The sequence below is a fragment of the Leuresthes tenuis genome, unplaced genomic scaffold, assembly GCF_036924035.1.
Source record: "Leuresthes tenuis unplaced genomic scaffold, fLeuTen1.0.hap1 SCAF_16, whole genome shotgun sequence".
NCBI classification, from domain to species: Eukaryota; Metazoa; Chordata; class Actinopteri; order Atheriniformes; family Atherinopsidae; genus Leuresthes; species Leuresthes tenuis.
The window spans coordinates 8,651,579-8,675,465 of NW_027325370.1; the positions used below are offsets into that span (position 1 = coordinate 8,651,579).

Below are 23,887 nucleotides of genomic sequence, written 5' to 3' on the forward strand. Positions count from 1 at the left end.
CACCATATAATTGAGGCCTGTGTAAGTGGGCTTAAAAGTAAAGTTACATTCCCGTGTGGAATATTTTTTTGATATTGTCTAATTTTACTTTTATATTTGCTGTATTGCTAAGGAAATTAAATTTAAAGCTAAATTAGTTTATTAAATTTATTATCAAATTTAAATTGTATACCATATCTTTTATAGAGAAGAGGTGTCAGGGTTTTTGGAGAAACACAACCAGCTGCAGCATCAGTCTTATTATATGAAGTTAACCTCTACTTGAATTAATATTTAACAGTTTAAGCTAAACCATGAAAGTAAAGTAGACCTGCGGTTCCATAAGCTACATGGTGCAGTAATATTAATTCATGGACATAAATGGCTCTAACACTGCAACTTAATTGAGTAACAACACCCATTTTGGATAATTTATTAGGAGGTTTGACTACAGAAGCAAATGGAACTTGGTTTGTGCTTCTGAAGAAAACTGAATCAGCAAGTTAGAGCCAGAATTTTTGTTGTGAATGTTTGTCTACCCTTCTCTGCAATTTTATGCAGTAAATAACATCATGATATGCTCAACCAATGGTATTGAGCTCTTCCTGGTTTTCTCCTCGCCGATGTAGGGGAGTGAAACAAGCACAATCAACTGCTTCTTTGTAAAATTGGAATGCGTGAATTATCAGATTTTAGAGGAAGCTGAATAGTGAGAAGCAGGGATATCCTTGATCAAAACCTGCTCCAGAGCAACTCAGGACCCAGGACTGTGCAGAAAATTTGCCTTCCAACAGGACAGTGACCTACAACACACAGCAAAGACAAAGCTGGAGTTGCATAGGGACAGGTGTGGGAATCACCTGGGGGAATCCGGACAAAGGCTTTACTGAAAATGATGTATATATATCTCGAGTGACCTGAAACTGACTGTCCAGTAACTGAACAAATTAAAAGAACTTGAGAGGATCTGCATAGAATAATCACATCAAATCAAGGTGTGCTGAGCTTGTTGCATCATTCCCTGGAGATTCAGGGCTGTAAGAGCAGCCAAATGTGCATCAATTAAATACTGGATAAAGCATCTTAATGCTTTTTTACAAAGTCATTTTCAGTCTTTTACTTTGCAAAAATGAAAATTCAGTTTTTGCTTTGAGTTAAGATTGATAAGGGGGGATATGATATATATAACACAAAGTGTAAGTGAGAAGGTCTTAATATTTTCTGAACTTTACTAGTTTAGGTCGACCATTAATTCCTCAGTTATTATGAAATGTCTGAGATCCTTTATAAATGTTTCAAGATTTATTTTGTTGGCTCAAGTCCGACTGCCATGCATGTGTTTTTTGCATCAGTAAAGCTCTTGCTTTTGTTTTTTTTCAGAATGGCAACATCGAGAACCCGTACTGTAACGGTATGGAGGGGATTCTTGAAGCTTACCATCAAAGCCTTAAGACAGTTCAACTGTATGGACCCACCAACTTTGCTCCTGTTGTCAATCACGTGGCAAGGTGTGACCACAAGTGTCTATGCCGGTGAACATATCTCAGCACAGTCACCTTTTCTCTGGAAGTCAGTCTGTAAATAATCCTTAGCAGGCAGCCATCAGAGGTATTAAGTCAGTGAGTTGTGGTTTCTCTAAGGACTGAACAGAAGTAATGTGGGAAAAACAAGCAGTCAGCTGCCTGGCTGAGAAGAATAAAAATGTTAAAGAGGCACATGTGAGGCCTGACATTTTCAAGCACAGCTGTAATAGGATTTTTTTAGACATAAAATAATGAGTGGGAAGGTAAGATGCTGTAACTTGCAGGGGAAATGATTTAATATCATGCTGTCTGTCATGACGAGTGTTGGTGAGAGCTTTACTGTGAATGGGGAACTGTTGCTATACAAATGTCATGGTGTCATGGTTCAGCTAGTGAATTTAAAGGTTGTTTCACAGCAGAGGTGATTTGTTTAAAGAGGGCATGTTGTAGTTGAAACAGTTGTCGAATTAATAAGAAGTCGAACAAGGTTTCACCCCTCCCCTGTATTCTGTTGGGATCTTAACTTGGCTTTAACGATCACTGTCCGATTGATTAATTTCAACTGTGATATTGCTTCGCTAATTATGAAACAGTAAGATTTCATCTTGCAGTTTATTGAGGGATTTATGTCATGGTTCATGAGTTTTGGTGTTTTGGATCTTCTAGTTTTTCTCTTTTCATTCATGTCTCGTCATTTCCCGTCTTTTTTTTGTTCCCGTGAACAAACTCAATCAGAAGGTTGCTGGTTTGTTTGCCAACATCTAGTTAGCATATCAAAGTTAAATTGCAAAATTTACTGACCCCCACATTTACGCTCAATGTGTTCTTCACTTGTTAGTCACTTTGGATAAAAGCATCCACAATATGACTGTCATGTAATATCTTTTACTCTCAGTTGAGGTTTTGTGTGCATCACAGGCCAAAATCTGAGTAATTGATGGAAGCAGTTGATGATGTTGAAGTTTGGGATAAATGTTAATGAGTGACACATACTGATTACTAAATGTACAAATAGTAAATACTCTCACTCCGCTCATTCCTTGCTCTAATTTAAGTTTGGTGCCACACTTACTACTCTGACAACTCCCCTAACAATTTCCAGTGAGTGTGGCCTACATTATTGTGAGGCAGTTGAGGAGCACAAATGCTTCTTTAATCTCTAAACACCGTTCATTGCTCTTGCTGCTGTCACTGACGGGCATGCTCATTGATTAAAATGTCAGTGCCTCGCTGGGAAATTTATCATCCTGGGGACGAGAGTAAGGGCTCACCTCTGACCTGTCCTTGGCTCTCAAAATCATCTGCTTTGATTTTTTTCCTCTTGGCTCATCAAATAAGTCTGGTCAAATGAGTGCTAGGCAATCAATAATGTTCTGAAAGAATTGGACTGCTGCACTTGCCTAAACAGTTTAATAAATTATTCATAGTGTGGGAAGCGATGGGCAACAGAAACTAGGCCACACTCACTGTGGCGTCTCTGATGGGTTTTGTAATTGCATCTAGATAGACCTCTGAGATGTAAAGAGCTATACAGCCCATTTTTCTTCTTAACATGCCTAAATTAAGCTTTCGTGTCACTCACTTGGTAGAGGAACATGCTTTTTAATTTTTTTTGTATATATCTGTCACATAGTGGTTACTTCTCTGTTGCTCATAGATGTTCTCTTTGATTGTTCATGCCTGCTTCAGAGTTTAGTGTACGGCCAAGAAGATACAGCCTTTACAAGATTCAGCTCTGCTCTAAAATGGGTTGTTGTATTCCAACTGCTCTGTTCTCACAATTTATTTCATACAGGTATGCAGCAGCAGTGCAGGATGGATCTCAATACTTTGTCCTGCTCATCATCACTGATGGAGTAATATCAGACATGGCTCAGACCAAGGAGGCCATAGTGAATGTAAGTGCTGCTTCAACACTAGCTGAAGGATATTAACATCACCCCTTCACCCACTATTCTGCACTGCTGTGCCTTCACATTCTATGTGCTTTTAGCTTTCTATGGCAATGTGCTCAGGCTCTGGTGGTGGCACCAGATTTTGGGACTTATGAAATATTTTCTGCTCCACTTGTCTCACTCTCACATGCTTTGATGCTCTGTCCAGTATTTGTCCAATATTTTTCTTTCTTATGGAGAACTTCAGGAGGATTTAGATTTATTCTGTCATCAACTGGTTCACTTCAATGAATCTGACCCATTCTTCTTGAGAATTTGTTGTTTGTTTAACCCTCTGAGGTCTATGATCACGCTTGCATGACGTCATTACGGCTCAGACCCCAGAGGCTTAATGCATACTCTGCATGTTCTATACTTTGTGTGTCTTGACAACCCTGCGGCTCTTCTAATGTAGTGATAAGATGGGCACTCTGGAGAGTCATCATCAACAAGGTGCACCTTCACAGCAACGCAGTGCTCTGACCCCCAGCAGACTGGGTTTAAAGGGAATTTGCGACTGTTAATCAAACCATTCGAACAGCCACACCTTCCTTTTAAGATCTTGTCTGCTGCTCTGCTCTCTGCTCAGCCTGAACTTGCTGCCATTGGAACTAGGCTTCTCTCTTCTCTGCTTATAGAGCAAAAGACTGGATGTCCTGCTTCACTTTGCACTCAGTCTTTGCTCTGTAAAGATACATTTCCAACAGGAGCTCTGTGGCAAACTCGTCTCTGCGTTTTGGCTTTCTGCTGTGCTATTTCCAGAGCTATTTCTAAAGAATACATACAGCAGATATTTACCGATGAGTTCTGCTAATGGCCTAACAACAAACCAGCTTCCCCAAACTGGCTCAGCTCAGCTCCAAGTAACTAATGTGTCCATATCTCTAACAGAACAGCCTCCAGGCAAAATACAACCTGCATACATTTCCTTGGATGTTTTTCCTTTAGGGACCAAATTTCATTTCAGGACTTTAAATAATATTGGAAAGTATATGTCAGCCCTGGAAGGCCCAACCATAAATGAGTTTGTTTTTAGGTATCAGATTATGTCTACAGTTGTCCATTTGCTGGTTGGATGGGACAGTGGTTCAAACAGTAACCTAAAAAAATCCACAACTATTCTACAGTTTGCGGTATTCTCACAGGGCTTGCTTTACCAGAGTTCATCTGACAGTTCTAAGTCAGAAATTAAATGGTGTCACCTTTGTGTTCAACTTCAGAGGCTTGAAGTACAAATACCAGCACCTCAAGAAGATGTACTGCATGTACGTTTTCTGTGACTTTTTCTTTTTTCTTTTTTCCCCCCAAATTCTTGGTCAAACCTATAGGTTAACTTGTTATTAATGAACTTTGCAGTGCTCTAACTCTATTCAAAACTCCTGTCTGAAAGCCAACTGTTATTTAAACCCAAACAGGTCAACTTCCAAAGATAACATGTTGATGTCAGGGAAATGTGTCATTAATAATGAATAAGACATCTAACATGTTTCCAATTCATTAAATGATGCATCCACAAAAACATGGATTTGGACTTGAGTTTTTCACTCAAACATTACCTAGCTTCAGCGCAGAAATTGATTAAGCTGATTAAGCTGACACTTTTGCATAAGTGATGTTTTTTCCACCTTTAAGTTACTGCATGAGAAGATAGCATTTAATGGTTCAGACTCATGTGGAACAGATGGTTCTCCATTTTGGATGAAATACAGAATTTGGCACTCGTGTCTGACTCACCTTTTTCACACCAGATAATAAGAAACAAAAAAAAACAAAAAACACAAACACTCATGTGGATTTTTTCTTCAGTGGTAAAGGGGGCAAGGCAAGGCAAGGCAATAAATATCTGTGACTACAGCAGAGCCATGTGACTCAGGAATGAGCCACTTTTACCTTTTCCCTGAAGTCAGAAAGGAGGTTCCATGTCAAGTCAACCAGGGGTCCCCACCACACAATTTCAGTTATATTTTAAATATGTATAGACTTAATTTTCATCATTAAACATAACATTTTACAGCTTAGTGTCATAGTAAAATGGGATTGCTTTTCTTACACTGGGCCACAAAATATAAGCGGTTTCATAGTGATGTTTACTGGTTCAGAATGGAATCCAGCTTTTATTAAGCAGAAAAGTTACAACAAATTGTCATAATAGATATAATCATACACAAAATAGTTTACTTGATGGATGGTTATTTTTTTATTTAGTCATTCATTATTTATACTCACCTCATCCTATTCAACACTGAGACAAACACCCATACACTCATACTCAGTGTGTACATATATTTCTATCAGACGGTGCAGAAATCTTTTAATCAGAAATACAGTAGCCCAGTCACTTTAATTCTCTTGCCCTTTGGTCAGAGTGTCAAACTTCCAAAATGTTTTTGTAGACCCTTAACGATGAATAATGGGTGTATTACCCGAGCTAGTGTCGCTCAGTATGTCACTGTGGTATATGCAGTGAAAGATGGAGGTTGAGTTCAGTCCCCAGAGTGACTTTACTGTACAGGCAAAGTAACAAATGGTGTAGACTGAATAATTCACCTCTGAATGCAGAATCTGGTCTGCGGTTTATAGGCACTGTATTTGCTTGTGGGATCTGGTCTGCTGGAAAAGGGGCAAATCGAATATGAATTTTTTGTGCAAGAGCAAGAGATTGGGAGGAAAGAGTAAAGTTGAACGAAAGATAAAATGGCAAAAGAGATGAAGGGGGTAAAATTGATAAAGACCACGAAGGGGATGGTCCTATTTAGTCTATTTACTTCTATGTGTGACAGCCTCTACCCCTCGGAGCTTTTTCCAGGAAAGCTGACCTACTTTTGCTCTGGAAATGCATTTTTACCACAAGCACATATAATTCATTTATGCCAGAGCATTCTGCACATCAGTGCTGTGGTCTAAATTCATGTTTCACAGTACAATCTGCACTACAAACTGTTCCCTAATAAACCTCTACTTGTTAGGTAGGTACAGGGCCTCTCTGTTTTGATGCTAAGTGTTTGAAACTTTCCTATATGCAAACATCATGAATAAGTAATGTAAGGCTGAGTGGTGTGTGTAGGATTTCTTTATAATGTAAGAACTGCGTGATATTATGTATTTTAAAGCTGCTGTGCAAAACTTATGTCTCCTCCTTCTGGCTGTGACAGTAATTACACAAACGATGTGAGAAGATTCTCATGATTTTTTCACGACTTTGGGTTTTGTTGTGTTTTTGTTTCTTGATTTTTTTTTCTGTCATGATTATAGTTTTTGTTTTCATGTTTTAGGTTTATATTTAGTCAATAGTTTTTCGCCATGTTTCCCCTCAGTCACTCTTGATCATCAGTTCACTCAAGTCACCTTTGCTTTCTCCCTCAGCTGCACTCCATCACCAATCACCTCCCTTCAGTATTTAGTTTCCAGGTCTCCCCTTGCACTTTGCCAGATCCTCACCGTTCTATGCCACAGCGATTCTCCGGCATTGTTCCCACGTCAGGTTTGTTCATTGCCATAGTTTTATTATAGTCATGCTTCATGTCGTGTTTTGTTTTGTTAGTTTTTCATAGTAAGTTTAATGTGTTTGGTTTTCTGGCCTCGTGTTCCTTTTGTTTAAATAAATTAAGTTTTTCTTTACCATTATCTGCATCCGGGTCCTACCTTCACGCCAAGCCACGCCACGCCACAGCTCACCCTTGCTGACAAATTTATACCAAAGGAAAAACTGTTTGTCCTTGCTGTTGATCACTTCCTTTTTTGTTAAAGACTTAAAAACCTTTCTCTAAACACAGATTTTGTTTTTCATTTGGAAGATTTACAACTTTTCTTGGACCTTTTCTATTTTGCTGCCTTATCTCAGTCACTACAGATTTTCCCCCCTTTAGTTCTGCCAAAGCAATTACTGATGGTTGATGTAACGTACAGAAACACAAGATATAAACTTGGTTATGTGACATACAGGCTTAATGAGAAATTCTAAAATGAATTTGGCATGTCTTGAATGTAAAAGATGTGTTCTGCACTCCAGTTTTAAGTTGTATATTCTACATTGTCAGCGCAACCTGCAAAATGAGAGCACTGTGTTCAGTGGTTTGTAGAAATATTCTGTTATATGAAGGCTTTTGTGTCAGCCTTTAAACCCCTGAACTGAATAATGTATGTTGTTTTCTTTCCCCCCTGGACAACAAAGACTTCGTTGCATAATGAGATGTGAAACAGTCAAGAAGCTTATGCTTTGTATAATTGTCATATTGTCATCTCCTCTATTATTTTTTTTTCCCCCTTCCCTGGGGAACTGGGCTTGCAGGTTGATACTAAATTTGCGAACAGATGTGCACTGGAATTTGGAGAAGTAGCAGCTTCATATTCTGATTGTTGGTTCTTCTTGTTTACGACAGGCAGCTAAACTTCCCATGTCGATCATCATTGTTGGAGTTGGTCAAGCTGAATTTGATGGTGAGGTTTTTTGTTGAGAAAATATGTTGAAACCAATCTGTTGTCTGCTTCAAAGGTTATGTTGAACATATGTCTGCCCTACCTAGTGTTCTGATGAGCTTAAATTGTTATGTGCATCATTTGGATACCAAGACAAACTTGAGATTATTTATTAATAAGAATTTTTTTTTTTTTTTTTTTTTCCTCCTTAGCTATGGTTGAGCTGGATGGTGATGATGTCAGAATCTCCTCACGGGGGAAGTTGGCAGAGAGAGACATTGTACAGGTGAGTTAACTCTAATGTGATATCACATCGTTGTGGGAAGGCACAAGCAGAAATCATATCATCTCTGCCCCATTGGGATTCATGCCTTTACATGAAATATCAAAATATAGTGACTATTATCATGACACTTACCTAACACATTTGTAAAATATGAAACTTTCCCTTTTTTTTTTTTTTTTTTTTTTTTTTAGCAGAATTTATTGTCCCCCACACTTCATCTGGATGACCCAGAATCTACAAACAGCATGTCCTCAATTTGGAATGTCAGCTTTGTTCACATGTTACCACAAACGGAGGCGGGAATTTCCTTTAAAATTTATTTGATCCATGTTGTTATGCGGGGCTGCATGTCGCCTCACAGCAAGAAGGTTTCTGGTTCGAATCCTGTTGGGTTCTTTCTGTTTGGAGTTAGCATGTTTCCAAAAACATGCATGTCAGGTTAATTATTAAACCAATGACAGTTGGGATAGGCTCTAGCCCCCCCCACGACCCTGAGTATCCAACTTTAAGAGAGTATATTAAAAAAGAATAAATGGATGTTCTTATGCTGTAAGAAAACCATCTTTCTTTGTTTCCGCTTTTTTTTTCTTGAGATTAAAATGATCACCATTATCAAGTCTCATAGTTTTATTGACAAATGTCTGTAACATTTCTTAACATATTTGTGCTCAATTCTTTGGATTTCAACACCCTCTTATCTCATTAGTTGTTTCCCCACTAATCTAATACGCTAAAGTTTGGTTTATGTTTTTGCATTAAGAGCTTTTGCATGCATCCTTGCACACTTCACCTGTTTAAATGTAGCCTTCATGTTAGTGCTTTGGTGGCTATAACCATAGTATACCAGATGGTGACAGTATATCTACTTACAAGTTTATTCAATTGGAAATTTTGTTTATATTAGTTTCTATTTATTTTCAAATATATAATGCGATGATACTGGTGAATATGTATATGTTGTTTGGGATTGTTCTTTTAGTAAATGCTGTTTACCAATCACTTTTGTGGTAAATGTCTGAAATTAATTCAGAAACCCTTTTTTTACATTCTACATATAATTTATTCTCTAATGTTAAATATTGTCTGAAAATGTAATGAAAGGGCTGGAAAGCTGATTCTGAAGTATCTAAACTTTGAAGGAATAGACAGGGAGGTAGAGAGTTATTAATGGTGACGGTGATATTTACATGTAATCGCTGATAGCCTGTACAGGTTTTTACAGGGAGTTATGACTCATTTTGTTCTGTTTGTGTCCGGATTGTCTGTATTTTCAATAACTATTGCAAAATAAGGCCCAATAACTGACTATAATCAGAGGGTGAACTCTGATACGAACTACAGATGGAGACGTAAAGGTGGCTGAGAGACAGATTAAGGCCATGACCTAATCCATTATTTGAAAAGAGTAATTTATTTCTTTCCCTTGTCACTACAGTTTGTACCATTCAGAGACTACATGGACCGCACAGGTAACCACGTGCTGAGCATGGCGCGGCTGGCTAAAGATGTACTTGCTGAGATCCCTGACCAGCTGATCTCCTACATGAAGAACAGAGCCATTAAACCCAACCCCAACCCTCCAGCTCAACTCAACTCAACATGTGACCTCCCCGAAACCAACCCTGTCTGAGGCCCTCCCCCACACAGGTCTGCTTTGAATAGTGCAGGGTCCAGAGCCACCAACTGTTCTTTGAGGGAAAGTGGAGATCCTCTCAGAGCCCTTTCAATAAATATTATTCCAGCTAAACAAACAGGTGATGAGACTCCATTTTGATTTGGAGCAGGAGACTGTTGCAGAAGCTGATGATGATCAGGGGGTGTTTGTCTCTCTGAATGCTTGAGGATATGAGCGCTGAAAGGAGACTGGTGTACAGGGAAGTTTTAGTTGTTAACTGTCAAAGTGGTGATGTAATGGATAGCAAGTGAACCCATAGAGAGGGCCTGTTTGAAGGCATAGATATGTTAGGCTGTGCCAGTGTGTATCATGTTTGTGATACCTTTTGGAATTGATGTGTGTTGAACTAGGAAATCTTGTGTAAAATATTTTTTTGTTTATTCATTGCAGAGATAATTTATTCCTCTGAGGGGGTTCTAAAGGGTGGGGATTAACCTGTAGTTTTTCATCTTATATTTTGTGGCCCAGTGTAAGAAAAGCAATCCCCATTTCTACTTTGATAAAGACTGTAATATAAAAGCATGTGATGGAACCTATTCTGCAATTCATTAACCATTTTCACACATGGACTACAAGCTGGATTGTAGATGACCTCCATGCAGAGTTTTCAGCACTATGTCTTATACATATTTCTAAGATTTGTATTAACAGAATGCACTAATTACTGTCCAAATAAAAGCACAAAGGTTGTAATCTTTATAAGCTAAACAACAATGAAAATAATTGAGGCCTAGACATCATGTTTGCATCATGGTTTCAACCTTGTCTTCATTTTAAACAAATAATTCTTATAAGAAATATTATACTAATATGTTAAAGTTAGCTGATATTTACCATTAAAAAAAACAAAACAAATATATGAACATACAAGCTGATTTTAATCCCATCCTCAGTCTGTTCGTATGCAAGAAGGGAAATTATATTTAGGAGTTGCTGCCATATGTCATTTATCATCTTGCTGTTTCGTGTTCCTCTCCATTATATTTATTAGTTACTCTTCATTTTGACTTTTTCTTTTTTTAAAAGTATCCTTTACATATACTTTTAAGTTGCTGATGTCAATCTTCACACTTTTTTTCCTCCTTACATTGATTTCTTTGGTTAGTTTCCCAGAGTGAAGATTAAATAATCACAAATCCCACAGAAGATAGTTGGACTTTAATTTTTTATTTTTTTTTTTATTTTTATCTACTGAGTGCACAAAACTGAAGAGTTAACCTTTTTCTTGAGTCTGTGTCTTGTGTAATGTCTTATCTGGGTCCACTTTTGTGTTTACCTACAACCCCCTCCGAAAAAAATTTGGACGGTGTGTGTGAAATGCAATGATCTGAAAATCTCTTCATTGTCATATTAACAGTAGAACATAGAAAATACATCAAATATTGAAGGTAAGATGGTAAGATTTCATGGAAAATATCTGCTAATCTTGAATTTGATCAACAGGTCTGGATCGTCTTTGTCGTATTTTGCATTTCATGATGCGTCAAATGTTTTCAGTTGCACCTGGACTCTTCGACTATGAAGCCAGGTTTTTTTTTTTTTTTTGTAATAGATGCAGTTGTCATCTGGATGAGAGCATATGTTGCTCTGAAACTTATATAGACCTTTCAGATGTGCCATAAGCAATAATTCACCCCCATAAGAGATGCAGGCTTTTGAACTCAGTGCTGATAACAAGCTGGATAGCCCTCTTTTAGTCTGGAGGATGCAGCATCCATGATTTCCAAAAAGAATTTCAAGTTTTGATTCACCTGTTTTCCACTTTGCCTCAGTCTATTTTAAATAGACTTTGGCTCAGAGAAGATGGCCGCAGTTCTGGATGATGTTTACATTTGGCTTCATCTTTACATGAAAGAGCTTTAACCTAAATTTGCAAATGGCACAGTGAAATGTGTTCACAGATAATTATTTCTGGAGGTGTTTTTGAGGCCATGCAGAGTCGTACCTATTTTCAATGCAGTTCTGTCTGGGGGCACTAAAATCACAGGCATCCAGCATTGATTTTCTGCTGTGTCTTTAGTTGACATATATTGATTCAGTTTTTTTCAGATTGTTGATTCTCTGTCCATCTTTCACTCTGAGGGATTCTTCCTCTCTAAGGTGCTCTTTAGATGCCCAGACGTATTATTGACCTGTTGCCCATAAACCTATTTACTTTTGGTAACACTTACTTGTCCAAGCTTTTGGTGCCCCTTTCGCAACATTTTTTTTTTTTTTTTTAGATGTGTTACTGCCATCAAATTCAATTTGAGCTGATATTTTCATTCGATAGTAAAATGTGTCACTTGTAATGTTTGATGTATATTTTCTTTTCATTTGCATTTCATACTGCGTCCTAACCTTTTAGGATCTGGGATTGAACATTTCTGTCCTATAAACATTAACACTGTTCCTGGATTAGACTGTTTTAACGTGATGTACAACAGTCTGTAACTCATTTAGAAACCATTTAAATTCTTGCGATACAGTTACAAAATTAGGCGTTACCATTAAATGTTTGCCAGTTGTTGATACCTGCACATTGCTTCACGGCTTCTTTTAGGGACTGTCCTTAAATTTATGTACATCCTACATTATCTTTACATAATGGCCATTATTTTCAGACATCACTCTCTCAGAGTCACTCAGTATCTCAATCCAAATGTGCCTATTGTATTGAAACATATCCAAATTCAGTTACCCAGGTGTTATTGTGGCGTTGCAGCGGGTCTCATGTTTAACTTGCACACGTAGAAAATGTCGGAGATGATGAAACTGCTTCCAGATTAGGACTAGTATCAGAGCCACAGCAGCCAATACACACTGTCTCTGCCAGTGTTCTGTACTGTTTTATACTAACAGCTCTTCACTTAAAACTTTAAATGAAGTAATGAAAGTTGACAGTCTCACCAAGCCTTGCTGTACAATATTCAAAGTCAAGACATGTTTACAATTCAACTGTTGCTATTTGCATCACCTCAAGGAAAAAGTAAACATTAACGGGTTTCATTAAGAGAGGAATTTGTTTTTTTGTTTTCTTTTGTGCATTGCTTAGTGTTTAAACAAGTTTCACTGAAAGACAGTGGACAGCCAATGTTTACACATATCTTGTATCTTATGTTGTTTGAGGATGTAAGTCTCTTTCGAATTTTGTTCTGTGTTTTGAGCAACTGTATCAATGTGACGGTCTTTGTTCGCTGCTGTTCGACTCCCACTGCTCTGTGCCCACAGAGAGCAGAAAGAGTCTGATGATTTTGCAGAAACTCACTCCAGAGGCACCACAATTATCCTGTCACAAACCCAGAACCTTATTTTTTATTTTAAAATTCTTTTATTTCTGGTTACATTTATCCATCACAAGATAAAGCAAAATTGAATCTGCTGCCAAAGTCAGTGGGTCATCTGAACTGAAAGGAGGCCATTATTTTTTAATTTTTTTTGCATAGCACTCAGAAATACAAATTTACCTCTACAGAAAGCCATTCAATCTACAAGAAAATAATTGGAATATACTGAATTCATTCGTCGGGAAAAATATTGATGTATTTAAGTAACATTTTTTAAGTTTACTTTTCCAGAATGAGTCAGACTTTCTCACACTGTGGAAAAGCTATATTTAGCAGTCTTGAAGCTCATTGATATGCATCTCATGTTCAGTCAATGTCTGTGAGAGACAAATACAACTAAAATATTAGGTGGAGGTGTTGCACTTTTAAAAAACATACTTAATGTAATTATTATGACACAAAACCAGTTGAAGTAGGATTAAATGGCTTTTTTCAGTAGTTCTTCTAAAACGATAAGAGGCTCTTTGTTTTTTTTGTTCCTACAACCTCTCTACCAAGAACACAGTGACACTTATGCAATTGTGAAACATGAGATGAGATTATTGATTACATTTTTCTGCAGCAGCTGAATCATTTATTTTCTCATATGGAAATTGCTTCATTTGTCCCTTATATTTGATTGGTCTTTGAGGCAGAACTCTAATTATGTACATAAGCCCCATATGAAGAATACTTAGTGCCAACAGGTGTTCAGTTGTTGAACCTCTTTAGACAATGTGCATGTTTGTGCCAAAGTGGCAGAAGGTTTGATAGTCTGCTGTCATTTCATAGTGCATCTGCCATAAGCTTTCTTTGTTACTTAAGATGTTATTTGGAGATAACAGCTTCTTCTAGCATGTTGCATCTTAGTTTTCTTTCCATTCTGATCCTATGAGACACATACTGTATGGGTTATTCTTGCCAATGCTCCCATTTTATCCCAGGTTGTTTACATACCTCTCTTGGTCTCTGACTTGCATGCTGAATATTTTCCAAACCAGGTGTTGGACACAATATTGTCGTCATACTGTGGTTTGTGAAATGCTTTGTAATGGATTGCCTTAACAGAAGATTAATAAAGATATTGACAACTTTGCCAGAATGCACAGTGAGTTTTTACTGTGTCACCGTCAGATGTAGCAAGAATAAGTTACAGACTGTAATAACTTTTTATTACAAGTTATGAGAATCCTTGAGATAAACACAGCAACAGAAACTTTGTAAATTAATATCTGCATTCATCTGCAGTCTGTTTATTTCTTTAACTTTACCAACTTTTGAGAAAGTATGAGACTCATTATCTGCTTTGTGTATCTGCTGTCTGAAGCCTATAGTATGTAATTTAAAGGGGAACTCCGGTATTTTTTAAACCTAGACCTTATTTCTAGCATGAAATACTTTCATCTACTCCCTGAGAGCAGTTTGGTAAAAGTCGGTGTCCTTCAAAAGCTATTTAAATTCTAAATAAGGCATTATTTCTTTATTTCATCAATACTTTAAGACAAATGAATGAGTGAACACGTACTATTGCACTGTTAGTTCATAGCTGCAATGTTCATGTTATTGGCGGCTCTCGGGGGGGCTTATAGAGGGCTATACACGGATATCGAGTAATCCAAATATCTTCTGAAGGATGCCGACTTTCACCAAAACTGTTCTCTGTGAGTAGATAAAAGTATTTCATGCCAGAAATAAGGTCTAGGTTTAAAAATACCGGAGTTCCCCTTTAAATGGGCCTACTCATAGGTGAACATAGCTGATCATTGTGCTTCAAAGAAACTGCGTCAAATCTAAAATACTGAAATAATGAGAATAACAATAGTTATTTTTGCATGTTCTTCGGCTTGTGTAACCACTGAAAATGAGGCATTTAATGTGAGTTGTTTACCTCTAAAAAACTAAATATGTGTGCCAACAGCTGCTCTTTACAAAGTTGTTAAGATCTCATCTCTTCAACTTGTGGTTAACCTCAAGTCTAAATATGGGTGAAACGGCATTCACACACATTGATGTGAGAGGGAGAAACAGTATACAGATTCACATTTTGAACAACATAAATTGGCACTCTTGCACAATTTGAGATTCAAGAGAGGGAAATTAAATCAAGTACCAATCTAAAACATGAAATGTGAAATTATTTATACTTGTAGAGCTAAAGGTGAATGTAATTTCATCAGTGACTATAAACAAGTAGTCTTTACATTTTTATACAAGTGCATTTTCTTTTTTTCCCTTTTCATTAGGGTTAAAGTATCAACGCACAAGTTGGATTGCCACAGAAAAAGAGTAATGCTTCAATGCTTCAGTCTGAAGCATTACAGAGGGACTTTGTGACTAAGTACCTGATGATATGATATTTTTAATCCCTTCAGTTTCAGACAGCACTGAATTTCGTAAATACAAATGGTTTGAAATCTTTGCCAAAGGCAATAAAACAGTTTCTTACTTGAGGATTTATTTGTATCTATATGAATTATGTTCATTTTAATAACCAGATTAATCCTATCTACATATTTTCCAAATATCTTCTGAAGATTAAAGTTTTCTATGTATTTGTTGCAATGAATACACAAATTTTGCCAGAAATTCTTCATAAATAGGAAAAGTTAAAGTAAATACAAAATAGTATCTGATCACCCATAACACCAATATTTTCTTTTCTTTTTCTAAAGTTTGTTGTTGATTGAGTATTGATTCAGTAGAAGCCAGATTCTTTTCCATATCACACACTAACTGACTCCAGTGTGCAATAAGAAATGGTAACAGAGTATTATCTCTTTGGACCAACCTAATGATCTGTTCTATAGATCTTTTGTTACTACCAGAATAACTGGAAAAACTAATTTCATGACACAATGCACAGTGATATGTGTATATTTCCTTTTACTTTACATCCTTGTTATATTCAAATTATTATCATGTAAAGCATTTAAAGCACTTTGGGTTGCACTTGTGTTTGAAAAGCACAAACAGAACTGTCTTCTTGGTTTTACTGAGATGCAACAGATCGACAGAAATTTCAGTGAGTTCAGTTATCTTTAGTTTGACTATTTTCATCCTTAGTCCCTGCTGGGTTACATGTTTTAGTTTACTGTGAAAAAAAGTACAGATGTTCAGAATGTTTCTTCCTATGGTGGTGTGGGTGTGCAACTACAAGTGTGTGACTGTGTGTGGTTATTTGGCCTTTAAACTATTTCTGTGCCCTCCATCCAGTGTAATGGTTTCATCTTCCTTTTTTTCCATGCAGGTGCCTGTACTGGTGATTCAGCTGGGACATTATAATTCAACACCAACGTCATCTAATGCTATTTTTTTCCTGAAGTACCAGATTTAAAAAAATTCTATGTGCACACAACATTGTGATTTTTGGCTATGCCACTGTATAATTGTGCATTTTCAGAGTTTAGCTTAAAAAAAACATCAACTGGTCAAAAGAAAATAAAGATGAGGAAAGATGTCACCGTGAATTAGTGTAGATGGAGAACATGCCTCGTTGGCAGTCTTGTAGTGATGCCAGAATAGACACTAGAATCTCGTTCTCCATGCCAGATGCTTTCCTCACTGAGGTTACACCCAACAATGAGAAACAGTAATGGAGACCAGGTGCAGCTTTGGCGAAGTTCAATGTCCACACATAACAGGCCTGACTTAGTGCCAAGAATTCAAACACAGCTCTCACTATAAGTATGAAGGAACTTTACAGCATGCAGAAACAGTCCAATCACCATACATACCAAAGCAACTTCAGCTGATTTCAGCTGGATTATAAACATTGACCTGTTAGAGAGAACAAAGTCAGTCCACAGTGCCAAAGTTTAGACAGAACCTGTAGTCTTCTTCTTATATTCAAAGCTCAATTATTGATCATCTGCTCCAGTGCTCTGGCTTTACATTTACATTTACCATGGAGTGTCCTTGGGTTTAGGATTTTGCCAAAGCGCTTTTTCCAAAGCCTAGCAATAGCGACTGTTGAAGGCAGTGTCACCTTCCTTGCTGAACACTGATTAGGTAATATCATTATCATTTTCATTATTATTATCATTATTATTATTGATAGTAGCAGTACTAGCTGTAGTAGTAGTAGTAGTGGTGGTGGTACTGGTATTAGTACTAATCTTGTCAGTGACAGACAGTATTATCATTATTATCACAAATAACTTATATGTTTGTTATGATTATTTACAATGTTACTATTGAAATATGGCTGCTTGAATCATTGGTATTATCTAAGTTTGTCTATTTACACTAACTCAGCATGGCTGCTGAGTATTTCTCACGCACACACATACCCTTACACACTGAATAACACACTTAAATTAATCTTCAATCACACACCTATATCTTCACTTGTCTTTACTCCTAATTGTCTTGTTTATTTTTCTCACTTGTAACTTGAGCAAAATCACAAAAAAAAGGTAATATCACCTCTTTCTCTCCTGATCTGGATTCCAGACCTGTTTGAAAGCAAGTGGTCAACGATCTCTTTACGTGACCTTTCCAAATGTCTCCCTTGGCAAAAGTGGTGTTCCTTCCATCGTATCTAACCGTATCCGTTCTAATTGTAACCTAGTGCAGTATTGGGGCTCCGCAGGGTACCGTTTTGGCTCCTTTTCTTTTCACCTTGTACACATCGGACTTCAGGTACAACTCTGAGTCCTGCCACATACAGAAGTATTCAGAAGTATCAGTATTCTGATGATACGGCTGTTGAGGCATGCGTGCGCGGTGGACAGGAGAAGGAGTACAGGGACCTTGTGGAGTCCTTCTATGGCTGGACCAAAAAGAACTGTATGCTCCTGAACACTACTAAGACCAAAGAGCTGGTGATGGATTTCAGAAGATCTAAGACTCCATGCCAGTCAGTCTGCATAGAGGCGAGATAGAGACTGACCTGCAAATACCTGGGAGTGGTGCTGGATAGAAAAACTGGAGTGGTCTGCCAACATAGAAGCAGTGTACAGGAGGGGCCAGAGCCGTCCCATCAATGTCTGCAGTGACATGATGTGCATGTTTTATCACACTATCATTGAGAGTGCACTGTTCTTTGCTGTTGTCTTTGCTCTTCTATGCTGAAGTTGCACTACAGACAAAAACTGTAGGTGCCTGGACAAACTGGTGAAAGCTGCTTTGAACTACTTGCCTAACTTGAATTTCCCCCACTGGGGGATGAATAAAGTATTTTTCTATTCTGCTTTAATATATATTTTTTTCTTCTGGTAGCTATGTCCTGAATCCAGCTTTCCAGGCTCAGAAATTCTCCCTCTTCAACATAGTGGCCACCTTCGCATTTGGTGTCCACCACCAGGTCCTGGGACCGAAGGCCCTACCTCCTCTGGAATGTGGGAAAATGTCTTCTACAGTTAATTGAAATAAAAGGTCAATTTTTTTCACCCTGTCTTTTCCAGCACACCTCAAAAATCCTGTTTGAGTCTATCAGGCCTGTCTGACAGCCTCCTCCCATCTGATCGGACTCCCCTTCAGAAGGCGATCTGTTGTTAACTCTGCTGAGCGCTGTCTACTTCTAAATCCTGTTTTTCTTGTTCCAGAGATGATAACAATTTTGTTTTAGGTTCTCATCAATAAAAATCTGATGGTCTTCTTTTCATTTCTTTCACTCAAGTAAAACAGTCAGAGTGGGGATCATACAAAAGAAAAACTGCTCTGGTGAGATCTTTTATTTTTTTTCAGGTTGGTAGATTTTTATCCACACATCTGTTCCCTTGGGAAAGTGGTATCCCTGTCTCAAAATGCATCTCCCTTAGACTTCTGTTTTTCTCCCCCTAATTAAACGCACTGCTGAGGAATCAAGATGTCCACCTGGGGAGGGGGAGACAGCAGCTGGAGCCATAAATTACCAGCCTAAGATAATACTAACACCTCCCTTGCTCACCCACATGCTGCCTGAACAATAACTACCAACTGGCAGCCAGGAAGAAAATCAACAGCTAATGACATAGAATTACATCCTACTTGTACAGTGTATAGAATTTCACATGTATAAAATGCAAAAATCCTTCAGATGAGAGTTGTGTTCTGAACATATTCATCTGGAAATCTGACAATTAACAACTGATGAGTCAGAATAGATATCTGACAAACCTTTCTGATCTGTAAACTAACCCACAGGAATGGTTGAGCATTTTGGGAAATACACAAATTCACTTCTGTGCCAAAACCCTTAAGGCTCATTTGTCAACAAATTCTATCTTCACTGAAAACATGAAGTCTAAGTAAAATTAAATCAAGACAATGTATGCTTGTTTATGCCTGACAGAATGTTTCTTCCACCCAGGATACTTTTACATCAAGAGAAATTACCTTTGCCTTAAGTGCCTTGGTCTGTAATTATGTTAGTGCAATATTTTAAATGGTTATTGAGATTGTATGAGTGAGTAAATGCTTTAAAATAGAAATACAAAAATGTATCATTATTTATTTTTAACAAGTACAAAAAGTAACATGTGTCTTAAATTAATTTCTTGTAACAACACAAATGTCCATGTTTTTAGTCTAATTCACTCTTACTTAAAGATATATGTGGGGTCCCTGAGACCAGTAATACAAAACAAAGTATGAAAATGACAAGTTCTGGTTCCACATAGGCTAATGTGGAGATATTTCTCAAAAGAGTCCAGTATACAAACCCCTTATCACCAGTAATGTCTCATTTCTAACCTTAAAAAGAGATGGTCTACAGAAAAATATGAAGCCATTCAATTAAAAAAGCTAAAAGAATTGTTTAATGGTTACATTTTCAAACCGAGTGTCTAAATAACTACACAGTGTATGAGAATAGCATCAATCCTCTTCAAGAAAGTCATTTTGCATATTTTTCAAACTCTGGAGCCATTTCTTTAATAAGGAATCTTTAAAATGGTAAAAGGCACTATTGTTTATCTGTACACATATGTTAAAATGTATAACTACATTTGATGATTGAATGTTTATCATTTGCATCACATCAAAAATAGCAGACTGAAGAAAGCAGAGATTAAAAATTAAAGCTAAACATTTTACATTTAAGCAGTGACAAGACATTTGTAAAATAAACAAATTAATACTGGATGAAAGGTCAGTACCTGAACAATAACCACAACCACCTCTTCTTGATATGTCACAGCACTGCCAGTGTAGCCTAATTAAAACACATGGCACATTCTGCAGCAGTCAGCTGAGTTTCCTTATGGCAACATCCATTACTTGTTGAGCTCAGGTCAGTTAAGAAAACAGGAACTTAAAGCGTGGGATGGCTGCAGCTTCTACTAATCACCTCTCACTACTGTAACGATATTCTACACCTTTTTTTTGTAAGCTTTCTGCTCTGCTGTTCAAAATGAACTCCACTCACCTCAGGGCTACAACACGGGTCTCGCTGAGCAGGACAAACCCACTCACCACCATGTTTCCCTTGCTGCTCTAGAACTGGTTATAAATCGTCATTAGGCTACCGATAAAGAATTATGTCATAAGAATGAGTGAATTTTCAGTGCACTGAAGTGGAGCCAGAGAGGAGCAGTAGGTGGTTTCACATTACCACCTATATCGGATAATGTCCTGGAGATTTGTCAGCTGTGCAGAGCCATCCACTCAGGAAATAATAGTGATGAATCAGCTTGGTTATTATGTCAAGTTCAGAGAAAATAAACACAAACATGCATATTTCAGTTGTTTAAAGGACACAGTGCAGATATTTGATTGCAGTAACCTTGAGATATGCATGAAATATTCTGCCTTGATGTTAAAAGGGTAAAGAAAAAATTGATGGCCTTGTAAATTGGCAACAGTAACTGCAAAATATAGAAGAGCAGAGTACCCGCTGTATGAGAGTGCTGACGTCTCAGAGGGGAGTCTGTAGTGCTGGACATTATTACATCTGGCAGAGGGAGCCTTCTTCCCTGTTTACTGCACATTGGAGCAGCCTGTTCCCCATTTTATTCAAATTACACACAGAAATAACTGTCAGGGATAATTTGGGGCTCTCATTTGAATATTTATGCCTGCATAAAACATAAACATTTGATGGTAGATAAGCCAGTCTGTAACTAATTAACAGGATTTTCTATAGTCTTAACTGCTTGCTCATTCAACACGTCAACTGTTTCAGGATTAAATTAGAGACATAAACTGTAATGTTTTTGTCTCTGAATTTTTCTGCGTTAGAGGTCAGATATTTGATGATAATTTCTTCTTCTTGACAAAATAGACCAATAACATATTAAGTTATTACATTTGTAGGGCTTGTTTGATGGATGGAAAATGTACCCATATCATATTGATCAAATTTATGTTTTTCAACCTGATGCACATTTTAGTTGAACTTTTTGATCTCTCTCTATGTTTAATCAATCTCCCTGCTGAAGTAAAGATGTGATGCAAATAAAAAGGCTGTTACATGACTGAGTGCTGCCAGCAATCATGAAAGATTTCATTGGTGAGAACCATTCCCTGTTGACATGTGCCATTTAGTGATTAACTGAAAAGAGCTCACAGTGCTCGCTTTGGACAGATTGCCATGTTGTAAAAAGCTGCAGAGAGGTCAACTAAATGAAAGCAGATGGATGTTTCATACAGCACATTATTCCCAGATAATAATTTTTACTGACAACTGTTGCTCTCTCTGCTGTGTCCTCTGCATGTTTGCACTCCTTACTCAGATCACCTTCACAGTAATCTGGAGTAAGTATCATATCTATGAGGCTTGCAGAGAATGAGAAGAGAAAATTGAGGGAGGTGATCGAGGGGAGGAAGGTGAGTGGTGACTTTAAAAATGAAGAAGAAAGAGATACAAAGAAAAGTGGGGAGAGGACAGAGGAAGAGGATAGAGAGCATTAAAGTGAAGCAAAGAGGCTTGAAGAGGGAAAAGGGGGGTAAAAACAAGTGTATAGAATAGCTAAAACAGTGGGGTAGAGTTGAGGAGTATAACGGTAGGAGTGGGGAGGAGAAGATGTGGTACACAGGCAAGCAGAGTCTTACAAATCATCAACCTGCAGCTGGATCTGCGCCTGTGAAGGCTAAAGGCTCCCTACCTTTGGTATGGCTTGAGGGTAACTCAATAAAGAGAGCAATGACTAACTTAACCTTAGATGAAGACAAAATACAGTAAGAAAGTCTCACATAGGCTGATTCAGACTTTTCTGAAGTAAAAGAATGTGACAAATGAACGAGAAAATCATAAACAACTTGTAATGATAACTATTAACGTGCATCCTGATATTTCCCGTATTGGGATGGGAGACTCCCAGTTTAATGATGGCTTGTTGGAGAGGGAATTGCAAGAAAGGGAAAATGCAGCTACATCTTGGAAAAATAATGAGTTTGGCAGCTTTTACCCCTGCTCCCCAAATCCTTTTCCGCCTTCTCCCCAAATAACAAAGCTGTTTGCTCATCCCTCTTACCCCTGCTCATCCTTGTGTATTTACAATCTCAGAAGACACAAGCACATACACTGCAATATGTGTGTGTGTGTGTGTGTGTGTGTATGTGTGTATGTGTGTAGACCTCTGCACAGAAAAACACTGGCAGGGACAACAGAAATAGCAGTAGACTGTAAGCAAAACGTTAATAGCTTCTCCTGCTGTGTGGGTGGGACACAGCTCAGCTTCATCATTCCAACTCTTTGCAACAGTCTGAGAAAAGGGGACTGAGAGAAATCACTACAAAGTGCAGAAACCAGTGTTTTTCTTATTTTCTGTTCCACCACGCCAAAGGTCTTGTGTTGCTCGTCTAATGTCACCTATGCTGAGCTCTGAGGTGGTGCTTGTCTCCCACACATTTCTGTCAGAGGCATTGTCTTTGAAGAAGCATGAAGGCTGACAGACTCGGCGTTTTGAGACCTCAGAGTGGAAATGAAACAGGGAATGAGGTTTTCTCTGAGCTGGGAGTTAAAAAGCTGTTCTGTTGCTCACTGGTTTAGCCTGCAGGAAGGTCCTGTGTCAAGTCAAGCGGTTTGTCAAGTTGATATGTTTGGTTTAACTTTTCTGTGTGATGTGATGCTTGACCATGGTGAAGACTCCTTCTGCATTATGGATGAACGTTTATCTAGACTCCAAAAACCAATCCCCAATCTTTGTAAAGAAGAAAAAAAATACATTAATTTTAATGATTGCTATATTCATTTTTTTTTTCATGGTCACAAACCGTTTTCTCCTCTACCGAGCAAATATAGGGATATTCAAGTGTTGCCCAAAATATATACATACATATATATATACATATACATATATACATATATATATATATATATATATATATATATATACATTATAATGAGAGAGAGAACTAGCTTATGGACTAAAGAGGTGTAACGTAACTTGCGCTAATTAAACCTTTGTAATTCAGAACCTCCTGTGTCTGTATGTTTTAATGTTGAAACTAAATTGGAGGTGAGCCTTTCAACTGTCTAATGACCCTCATCATAATAACAAATCCAGCAAAGCCAAGATAAAGCCCATATCTAAGTGTCATCAAGGAATTTGAATCAGGAAGTTCAAGCGACCACAGAATTAGCTGCACGAGAGAGAGTGGTTCAGAATGTCAGCAAATAAATGTCAGAGACTTGTTGAATATTGAATAATACCTGAAATAAGCTATTTATGCTAATGGGGGCCTAATTAGCTTCCAAGGACACTGAGGAATATTATATGTATTTAAAGTTTTTCTTTATAAATAATTGGAAATGTTTTTTTGTTTTTTTTTAAAGTTTACACTTTCACTGCAGTCACTGTTTTTTGACTGTTGAAAAAGTCCACAAGTTCCATTGCTTTTACATT

General features: G+C 37.6%; 1 protein-coding gene across 2 annotated transcripts in view; it reads left to right on the plus strand.

Moving 5' to 3' along the window:
* The window catches only part of cpne5a (copine Va), a 63,997-nt gene extending 52,640 nt beyond the window's left edge, over window positions 1–11,357 (plus strand). For both annotated transcript variants that reach the window (XM_072367693.1, XM_072367694.1), the window contains 5 exons: window positions 1,360–1,487; window positions 3,298–3,400; window positions 7,816–7,873; window positions 8,065–8,138; window positions 9,574–11,357. In XM_072367693.1, coding sequence (XP_072223794.1) covers window positions 1,360–1,487; window positions 3,298–3,400; window positions 7,816–7,873; window positions 8,065–8,138; window positions 9,574–9,768 — 558 coding nt within the window. In that variant the 3' untranslated portion in view covers window positions 9,769–11,357. The remainder of the gene's footprint in view (window positions 1–1,359; window positions 1,488–3,297; window positions 3,401–7,815; window positions 7,874–8,064; window positions 8,139–9,573) is intronic.
* Window positions 11,358–23,887: the final 12,530 nt, after the last annotated feature.